This window comes from Oryzias melastigma, linkage group LG19 (genome assembly GCF_002922805.2).
Source record: "Oryzias melastigma strain HK-1 linkage group LG19, ASM292280v2, whole genome shotgun sequence".
Lineage (NCBI taxonomy): Eukaryota > Metazoa > Chordata > Actinopteri > Beloniformes > Adrianichthyidae > Oryzias > Oryzias melastigma.
This window is the reverse complement of record NC_050530.1, coordinates 6,392,446-6,402,695: the sequence shown is the minus strand read 5'-3', so window position 1 is coordinate 6,402,695 and position 10,250 is coordinate 6,392,446. Positions and strand designations below refer to the sequence as shown.

At 37.6% G+C, this 10,250-nt stretch overlaps 1 protein-coding gene across 1 annotated transcript in view; it reads left to right on the top strand.

Moving 5' to 3' along the window:
* Positions 1–10,066, top strand: part of afap1l2 (actin filament associated protein 1-like 2) — a gene marked incomplete at its 5' end in the record, with an annotated part of 57,368 nt that extends 47,302 nt beyond the window's left edge. Inside the window, 13 exon segments of the mRNA XM_024284500.1 lie at positions 711–890; positions 968–1,054; positions 1,139–1,223; positions 1,297–1,401; positions 1,750–1,961; positions 4,553–4,698; positions 4,773–4,884; positions 4,945–5,172; positions 7,051–7,309; positions 7,474–7,647; positions 7,786–8,006; positions 8,444–8,614; positions 9,892–10,066. Of these exon segments, the coding sequence (XP_024140268.1) occupies positions 711–890; positions 968–1,054; positions 1,139–1,223; positions 1,297–1,401; positions 1,750–1,961; positions 4,553–4,698; positions 4,773–4,884; positions 4,945–5,172; positions 7,051–7,309; positions 7,474–7,647; positions 7,786–8,006; positions 8,444–8,614; positions 9,892–9,918 (2,007 nt within the window). The 3' untranslated portion in view covers positions 9,919–10,066.
* Between the last annotated feature and the right edge of the window lie 184 nt (positions 10,067–10,250).

Below are 10,250 nucleotides of genomic sequence, written 5' to 3'. Positions count from 1 at the left end.
GGGGATGGGGCAGGGAGATGGCATCACGGGGGCAGGGAGATGGCATCACAAGGGCAAGGGGATGGGGGCAGGGAGAAGGCAGTGCAGGGGTAAGGGGATGGGGCAGGGAGATGGCATCACGGGGGCAGGGAGATGGCATCACAAGGGCAAGAGGATGGTGGCAGGAAGATGGCATCGTGGGGCTAGGGAGATGCCTGGAGGGTGGGAGTCTTAAATCAGCCGATCATCAGATGATTTTGGGAACCTTGGATACCCTCCTGTCAGTTAATAATAATGGGTTAGATTTATCTGCGCTTTTCCAGACGCTCAAAGCGCTTACATTGTGTATCCATTATTCATTCACACATCATTCATACTTGGAGATGGTAAGCTACTGCTATAGCCACAGCTGCCCTGGGGCAGGCTGACAGTTAGCCTTCCTGCCAGTGGACTGCCACCAGGTGACCTCCAAATACGACTGATGTCAAAAAATTGTCTGGTTATCGTTAAAGTTTAACTTATTCTCAAAGCCTCTGCGGTTGCCGTTTGATGTGTAAAAATGCAACTCCCACCTCCCAATTACAAATCCTGCACTTGCCGAATTTTCTTAAAAACTGTTATTTAGGTCACCCCGCTGTGGCATTTTGAGATCTGTGACCATAGTCTCAATTTAGTAAAATTCCTGCCAAACTGCTTAACATCCACCAATGTGGGGATGATTGGTCTTCCAGTGCTACAAGAGCTCCAAGGAGCAGACCCCCCTGCTGGACGTGAGTCTGCTGGGCTGCAGCGTGATCTACAAAGAGAAGCAGCTGAAACGGAAAGAGCACAAACTGAAGATCATTCCGGTGGGAGGGGAGGCCATCGTGCTAGGCCTGCAGAGCAAAGAACAGGCAGAACAGTGGCTGAAGGTGACGAATACTTTACATTCCATTATTAATGTATTTGTGATCAAATGGAATCAAGTTGCTTTAAAACTCCTCATTAGGTTATTCAAGAAATCAGTCCCAAACCAGCAGAGATCTGGGATCCCAATCAGTTCTCATCCGATTCTTCAAGGCTTATTTGCACTAAGGTACATCTTAAAAAAAGACAATTTAAACTTGTTTTTTGTAAAATTATAGAATATAAATAGACTAAAATGCAGATGTGATGACAGGGAGAGCTGAGTGAGAGACACTCGCTGGCCTCGGAGAGCGGCAGCAGCAACGACGGCCACCCGGACACTCCGGAAAACAAAGATGGTGAGCATTAACAGAAAGCTTACCACCTTTCTTTTTTATGTGATGTTGAGATCTGTCCTATTTGTCCCCACAGTGAAGAAAAAATCCGGAGCAGGTTTGATGTTCAGCAACTTGAGGAACATCGGGAAGAAGAAGAACGCCTCGCTCGAGAGTCCTGAGAAAATCATTGAGACCTCAGGTGAGGAAAAGGAAAACATTGTTGGTCTCATTGATTATTATCTCATTAATATTATCTAACTTACATAATGTAATTTACATTTCACCTTACATCTTACAACTTGAACAAATTCTAATAGCATGCTTTTTTTTAATTAGATAAGTGTTCTATTTTTCTTCATTTGTTATTTACTCAGAAATTACGACCTTTGTTTAATTTCTTTGCTACCTCAGCCGTCTAATTGGCTCAAGAATTTACTAGTTAGTCAGAAATTTTTTGTCTAAAATGAAATGGTGTTCAATAACATTTTTGTGAATGTGAGGGCTCTGGTTTTATATCGTGTTTTTATTTTTCTCCATCTTGTTTCAGGCTACCTGAACGTGCTGGTGAACAGTCAGTGGCGGACCTGCTGGTGTCTGATCAAGAACAGGCAGCTGTGGTGCTACCAGGATAAAGGGAAAAACAAACTGAGCCAGCCGGCAGTCCCCCTGGAGGGCTGCAGCGTCCTGCCCGACCCCAACCCCGAGCACCTCTACTCCTTCAGGATCGACATGGACGGCACACAGCTGGCAACCCTGGAGGTCGGTGAATATTGTATTTGCCAAATCCCATCAAATGTGTGAAGTTTAAGTCTAGAAAAGAGGAATTTGCTCAGACAATGACAGAGAAGTTTGGGTTAAGGCGGACTTAGATTTGTTCAAACTCAAATCATCTGTTGATTTGTTTTATAAGCATTCCTAGTGGTCTTATAATCATGATTAGGCCGTTTTTAGCCTAAATAAAAAAAAATCTGTCATTATCTAGAACCTAAATTCTGCTGAGCAGCACTAGTTCGTTACCGGTTTGTCTATGAGTTGCGGGTAGAACCGCTGACAACTCACTTCCCATCACTCATCTGTTTACATGCTCTCCTGCTAGCTTACAGCCCCTCAAACCGCCAAGCTAACATTAGCTATGCAACTAAAATGGTAACAAATCCTGGAGCCGTACAGTTTTGAGCCAGATACCAGCTTAGATGAGGAAAACTGAGACGTACACGAATCTATTTGTCTACAAGTGGATGTACCAGAATGGAGCGGAGAAATTGTATTTGTGATGTCACAACCACTAACTTTTTTAAAAACAGTTTCTTTTATTGTAAAATCGTTCGCGGAGGTGTTTTAATTACGTTTTGATGTTTTTAGAAAAAAATAAAAAATCTTATCTTTTTTTTAAGACATATTTTCTGCAGAACTTAAGAAAGTAATTTGTTAGCCTAGCTAATTTCCCAGCATTCATTTGTTTGCACTCTCTCTTGCTAGCTTGTAGCGCCTTATAGCTTTAAGCTAACATTAGCATAGCAATAAGTAAATAAATAAATAAAAATCTTATCTTTTTTTTAAGACATATTTTCTGCAGAACTTAAGAAAGTCATTTGTTAGCCTAGCTAATTTCCCAGCATTCCTTTGTTTGCACTCTCTCCTGCTAGCTTGTAGGGCCTTATAGCTTTTAGCTAACATTAGCATAGCAAAAAAAAAAACTTCTAGTAATATTGTAGCTATCTAGCTGCAGAGTTTAGGGTTAGATACCAGCTCAGATGAGGAAAATGAAGACATGAATGGATCTATTTAATCTGAAAGTGGATGTATCCGAACTGTAGAGGAGAAATGAGCAACAAAACCGAGCGTTTTTAAGCTGCAGGTTGTCATTTGCTCCTGATCTATGACCATTTAAAAAAAGACTTACTTAGAAAAGCATTTTTAATCTTAAATTATTTTAAACTTGTCCTACATCATGTGAAAAAATTATGAAATATCCTTAAGATGTTAAAAACACAATCAGTGCACTTATTTTTTGTTATTCTCTCAAAAACAGGACAATGTTTAATTATATTAATTTATAATTATTTTTTGTCCCATTTGAAAACAAACCTGAGTGAGAACATTATTTGAGAACACAGTTGTTGAAGTGGGTCCTTAAAGTCCAACTATAGTTTTTTTCTTTTGTATATCGTTCCCAGTGGTCTTTTAATCATGTTTATGCCGTTTTTAGCCAAAATAAAAAATCTTGTCATTTTTTTTTAGACATATTTTCAGCAGAGCTGAGGGAAGTTGATAGAAATTAGTCTCTGGGTTGTTAGCCTAGCTAATTTCCCAGCATTCCTTTGTTTACACTGTCTAATGCTAGCTTGTAGCACCTTATAGCGCTAAGCTAACATTAGCATAACAAAAAAAATCTTCTAGTAATATTGTAGCTGTCCAGCTGTACTGTTTATGTTAGATACCAGCTCAGATGGGGAAAATGAAGATGTGAATGGATCTATTTAATCTGAAAGTGGACGTATCAGAACTGTAGAGGAATGAGCTGCTGCGTCACAAAATCGAGCATTTTTAAGCTGTAAGTTGTCATTTCCTCCTGATCCATGACCATTTGAATAAAGAAATACTTAGAAAAGCAGATTTAATCCTAACATATTTTATACATGTCCTCCATTATGTGAAAAATTATGAAAAATGTTAAAAACAGTAAAAGTATAATTTTTATTTGTGGGATCTTAAATGAAGATTAAATTAAAGCTCAAGATGACTTTGAGGTTTTAGTCAATTTAAAAAAAAATCTTAATTTATGTTATTTCCTAATATATATATATATATATATATTATATATTAATTTATTTAAAATTTTTACATATATTTTATTTTTATTTTTACTTATATTTCTTTTGTCCTGTTTGAAACCCCAGTGAGAAACGATGAAATAAAAACTGCAGTTCTGCTTTACTGGTTTTGGTCTGACAAATGGGAGAGGACATTACCCAGTGGAATTCCCGGCGTTTTCCGCCCTCTTTCTGCTGACATCAGACTTGGTTCATGTGATCCATGTATGCACACGAGGGTGGTCTGCTGGCCTGCATCTGTGGATGTTCGAGGATTTAGGACTAATGCTACACCCTGTTTCATTAGACCTGCAGTACCACCCAGTCGGCGAGCGCGTTTCGTCATAGACACTGGAATTCAGTGTTTAGTCTTGAGGCTTTTCTCTGTTTTGATTCAATCCCTTCATTTTTTTTTTGCCTAAACTGCTGCATTGTTAGAAAAACAAAACCCTGTTACAAGGTTTGCTCTCGCGATGGAATCAGTTTAAGTGACTGCAAACACGACTTTGAGCAAATGTTTTCTTTCCGTCCCACCAGGCAAAGACATCAGCAGATATGGGTCACTGGCTGGGCCTCCTGCTATCTCAGACGGGGACTAAAACGGAACCAGAAGACCTGACGTACGACTATGTGAACTCGGAGAGGATCTCCAGCATCGTAAATGCTGCAAAGACGTCCCTATAGTGAGTCTTCCTCCACTGGAGATGAGTGGGCGCTGATCCAAACCTCTGATTCACACACATCTTTGTGTTTCCAGCTTGATGCTAAGGAGGTATTCGGAGCCCAACACCTACATAGACACAATACCTTCCATTTCGCAGAACTCCGACGAGCTTTACGATGACGTGGCCTCCTTAGCCGATCCCGAGGTAACCCTCTTATTTCCATCTTTGATGCATCCCATCTGCTGACACTTTTGATTCACACAGGATTCCAAGGACAATTCGCCAAACTTCGACGACGACAACCTCCAGGAGTCCGGGGAGGCGTGCCGAAAGGAAGCAGAGGACGACGACAGAATCTACATCGATCTCCTCCCTGTGCGCTCCTTCCTGCACACACCCAGTGGAGCCAAACAAATCCCAGCCAAGGAACCCTCGAGCAACTCACCTGTCCCCGCGGACAACCTGCCAGACTCCTCCTGCCAGATCAAAGAGGTTGATCCTTTATGACTTATTCAACTGAAACAGATGACTGCTGAGTCGCTGGTGGGCGTATTTAAACATTTAAAGACCCACTCCCACCGTATTTTGATTTAGTGTCAAAGCGTTCCTGGTAGTGTTTTGATTATGATTTTAGAAAAAAAATTAGTTTTTTAGAACATTCTTTCTGCAGATCAGGAGAAACAACGCTCTACCAGTTGCTGAGAGCTCTCTGTTTACAGATTTGAGCTAGGTGAGGAAGATGTACATGGGTGGGCGCTTCCTTAGTGATGGGATGAGAAGCTCGGTCCCCCGGGCATCTGGTCTGGACGCCTCCCTGGGCGTAAACTCCTGGGAAGATCTATGGCTGAATCAGAATTGTTCCCCTACCTCTACGGATTCTCCCTACCCCTATATTTAGCCCTCCAAACGGAGGGTTATGGAAAAAAAGACCAGGCGCCTAAGATGAAGGTGAACTCTGTGACTGAACGAGAACAGGTGTAAGTCCCACCCCTGTTGAGAAGTTTCACGACATCATACTCAGTAGTTTGAAAGCCCCGCCCATCTTTAACTCTCCCTTTAAACCAAAGTCAAGGCCCTGGGGCCGGATCCGGCCCTCCAAGTAATTGTATCCGGCCCTCCAGATCATTTTATTTTATTGTTATTTATATCCTGATGTTATCATGAGCTTGTTTCTAACTAAAAAGTTGACAAAATATATTTTTATGGAGAGTAAAATACTGAAAGTTATTTAAGGTTTAAGTTGATTTATTCTATAATATTTGTGCCTTTTTATTATAGATAATTATGTTTAAAAAGTTACGGTTTTAAAGTTTAAGAAAATTGGCATTCTACTAGCTTTTTGGACTATTTTGACATTTACTAAGATTTTTTAGGCTATTTTGGAGTTTAGCTAATATTTCTGCTACATGCTAGTTTTTTTGGCTAATTTAGGCTTTTTTTTGTGGCTGTTTTGTAGTTTAGCTAATATTTACATGCTAGCTTTTTTGGGTGATTTAGTTTTTTTTTCAGTTTTCTAGGATATTTTGAAGTTTAGCTATTTTTTGCAGCTACATGCTAGCTGTTTTGGCTAACTTAAGTCTTTTTTTTTGTTTTGTTTTGTTTAGCTGGCTATCCGTTTCATCATTTTTAGCTATCAATTTCAGCATCTTCAGCGGCCAAATTCAGCTTATAGCATTCACTAGCAATGTCGTAGGTAATGCTATATATCTAGTTCACAATTATGTCAAAAAGTTACGATTTTAAAGTTTTAAAAATGTAGTTTTAGAGTGTTGACACCCCTGCTTTCAACAAACTATTTCGGACAACCCTACCCCTTAAAATGCCCCTACAATTAGAGGGGTACGGAGAAGCTGAAGGGGTAGTGGAAAATTCAGATTTGGTCAGTGCTGCCATCTTTGTTTCATTTGGAATAAAGAAATAATCAGAAATGTAGTTTTAAATTTAATACTTAATGTAAAAAAAAAAAACAAAAAAAACACTTTTTTCATTGGAGTGGGTCTTTAAAACCTCTATTCAGAGTACACTGTAAAAAGTGGAAAAAATGTATTAATTAAAAAAAGTTCTGTTACATTTAAAAATTAGTTTTTATCAAATAAAAAAATTAAGTTATCTTGAGTTAATTTGATGAAAACTTTTACAACTTTAAATGTAACAAATCACAGATTTTTTGTTAATTGATGCAATGTTTCACTTTTCACAGTGTAGGTAGAAGAAAGTGATGAAAAATACTCCAGGAAAATGCTCCATACTAGGCTTTTAAGGCTATTAAAAATAACATTTTATTATTAACTTTAATCAGAAATTTAAATAAATACATTTCAATTTCACTCTACAATATATCGGTATTAAGTATATGTTTTTATGTTCCAGACGGACCTTCTTGAACCAAGCTCAAACGGGTCAAGTTCAACTTCTGCCCCCAACAAACTCGAACCAAACCGGCTGCAGTTCATCACCTCCCCACAGAATCAAACTCAGCCAGGCAGGAACTTCCCTCCAAGCCAGGAAACCTCCAAGAAAAGCAGCCTGGAAATCCCGAAGGCCTTTACCTCCTCCGTGGTGGAGATCCATAAAGTTCCTCCGTTCCCTCACAGCCCTCAACCTGCACGGCCAAAGGCTCATACTATAGGTGAGGGGCGGAGCTTCTCCACATATGTCTTTCCTCATCTCCTCTAACATCTGTCTCACATTCAGAAGCTTTAATGACCTTCTTCCTGTTGTGTTTTCTTGTGAGTATGGCTCCCTCTAGTGGCAACTTGATCACACTGGAGGTTTGAATCGCTTTTGTTTTAGGGAGTCCCTGCACCTTTGAGGTCAAACTTGGTAAGAATCGCACCGAGGCCGACATGCGGCGGTACACGGATGAGCGGGACCGCTTGGAAAAGGAGCGGGAGGAGGTGAAGAGCTGCCTGGCGAAGCTGAAAAAGGAGAGGAGGGAGGCGAAAGAAGAACTCGCTGCTTGTCAAGGTTCTTATGTTCTTGTAATTTTTTAACTGTTAACACGATCATTCCAGTAGATTCTGAAGAAAGGAATCTACTGGAATGATCGTGTTAATGGTTATAAAGTTACAGTATTTTAGTTACAGGGTTTTTAAACGTCCTCAGATCCTAAGGAGCAGGCAGTGCTGGAGGCCCGAGTGAAGGAGAAGGAGGTGGCGTGTCGGGAGGCGGAGAGCCGCAGGGTGGAGGTGGAGCTTCGGCTGGTGGAGGTGAAGGAAAGCTTGAAGAAAGTGGAGGCGGGGCCTTTCACACTGGGAACCACGTTGGACAGCAGCCTTCAGGAACCCCCGACAGCGAAATTCACAACTTCGGAAAACGTGAACCTGGTAAACATCCCGTCTGTCACGCACTATCGTTTTCAGTATATATGGCTGGTCTCAAGAAACAAATCGTATAACGTCAAGATAACTAGAAAAATTATATTTATATGAGTCAAAATGAGCTTGATATTAGTAAAAAAATTACAAATTTTAAGATATTTATGGGTACTGTGAGCTTAGATATTTTAACTTATTTTAAAAAAGTCTTGATAAAATAAATAAATAAATAAATAATAAATATATATTTTTTAAATTAGAACATTTTATAAAAACAATGATTAAATCCATTGCGTTCTGATGATGAAAACTTAAATAATTTATATATATATATATATATATATATATATATATTTAAAAAATAGTGTGTTAAGTAGTAAGAATTCCTGCACAACCATTAACTGTTAGAGTTGACAAACCTTCACCACACTTTTTTGTTTCCCCAGACAAAGACATCCACCACGCCCACTCCTCAAGCAGCATCATCACCACCATCATCATCCTCCCTCTTCGTCAGCGCCGCCAGCCCGACTTCTCCGGTGAACTCGGCCTCCGCTCTCAAAAACAGGCCAACCTCCATCGTGGCGCCGAAGGGAAACGTCTTGCAGAAAGCAAAGGTTTGACAGTAAAAGATTGTCACGTATTGGTGAAGGATACGACGGAGTATTAGGGATAGTTTTTTTTCTATTACGACGTCATATCTTGGAAATTTATGAGAAAAAAGTCGTAACTGTTAAATTACAAGAATACTTTTTTCTTGTGAATTTACAGGATTAAAACTCGTAAATTTAATACTTTTGATCTGGTAAATTAATAACTTTTAATCTCCTAAAATTTAAGAGAAAAAAATTGTTTTCTCTTCTAATTTTATGAGAATAAATCTCATAAATTTACGACTTTTAATCTCATAAATGTACGATTTTTGTCCCTTGTAAACTGTAACTTTTAATCCCGTAGATTTAAGAGAAAAAAATGGTTTTCTTGTAAATTTACAAGATTAAAAGTCATAAATTTACCATTTTTAATCTCATAAATGTATCAATTTAAATCTCGTAAATTTACGACTTTTAATCTCATAAATGTACGATTTTTGTCCCTTGTAAACTGTAATTTTTAATCCCGTAAATTTAAGAGAAAAAAAAAATTTTTCTTGTAAATTTACAAGATTAAAAGTCATAAATTTACCATTTTTAATCTCATAAATGTATCAATTTAAACCCCGTAAATTTAAGAGAAAAGAAAAATTTAAAAAAGTCGTAAATTCAAGACTTTTAATCTCATACATTTACGATTTTTATCCCTCGTAAATTTATAACTTTTAATCCTGTAAATTTAAGAGAAAAAAATAGGTTTTCTTGTAAATTCCCGATTTTTAATCTCGTAAATGTATTATTTAAATCTCGTAAATTTAAGAGAAAAAAAGTTTTTTTTCTTTTAAATTTACGAGATTAAAAGTCGTAAATTTACAAATTTTAATCTCGAACATTTATTACTTTTAATCTTGTAAATTTAAGAGAAAAAAAGTTCTGTTCTTGTAAAATTTACAAGATTAAAAGTCATAAATTTACAATTTTTAATCTCGTAAATGTATTACTTTAAATCTTGTAATTTTAAGAGAAAAAAAAGTTTTTTCTTTTAAATGTTAAAGATGTTAAATTAAAAGTCGTAAATTTACAAATTTTAATCTAGAAGATTTATTACTTTTAATCTTGTAAATTTAACAAAAAAAACTATTTTTTTCTAATAAATTTACAAGATTTTAAGTTGTAAACTCGTAATATTACTTTTTATTGTTTTTATGGCCCTAATACTCCGTCGTAGCAGTAAACTCAAAAACAGAACTTATTTTCAATATTTTGAGTTTAAATCGTCTTGTTTTTCTTCCTTCTCTTAGGAATGGGAGAAAAAATCCACCAACTAAGTGAACCTCGAGACTCCTCACCACATCCATGCTGTACAGTTAAATTATCTCCTCACAGACTCTGACCCATCTCTCCACACAGGCTTAAAAAAACATTTTTTCCACTGGATATTCTTCACTTTTTGTGCTGCTTTGCAAAAAAAAAAAATTATTGATCTGGTAGCATTTTGTAATTTTTCAACTTTTTTGCGTTTCAAAACAGAACTTCTTCGCTTACTAAACACGTTAGATGGTAGCTTGGTTCATGTATGCTGGTAGCCAAGATGTAAATATCTTTACACCATTATTCAGCCTTTTGGCTTTTACTGCTCGCTGAAAAAAGCACTTTTTAT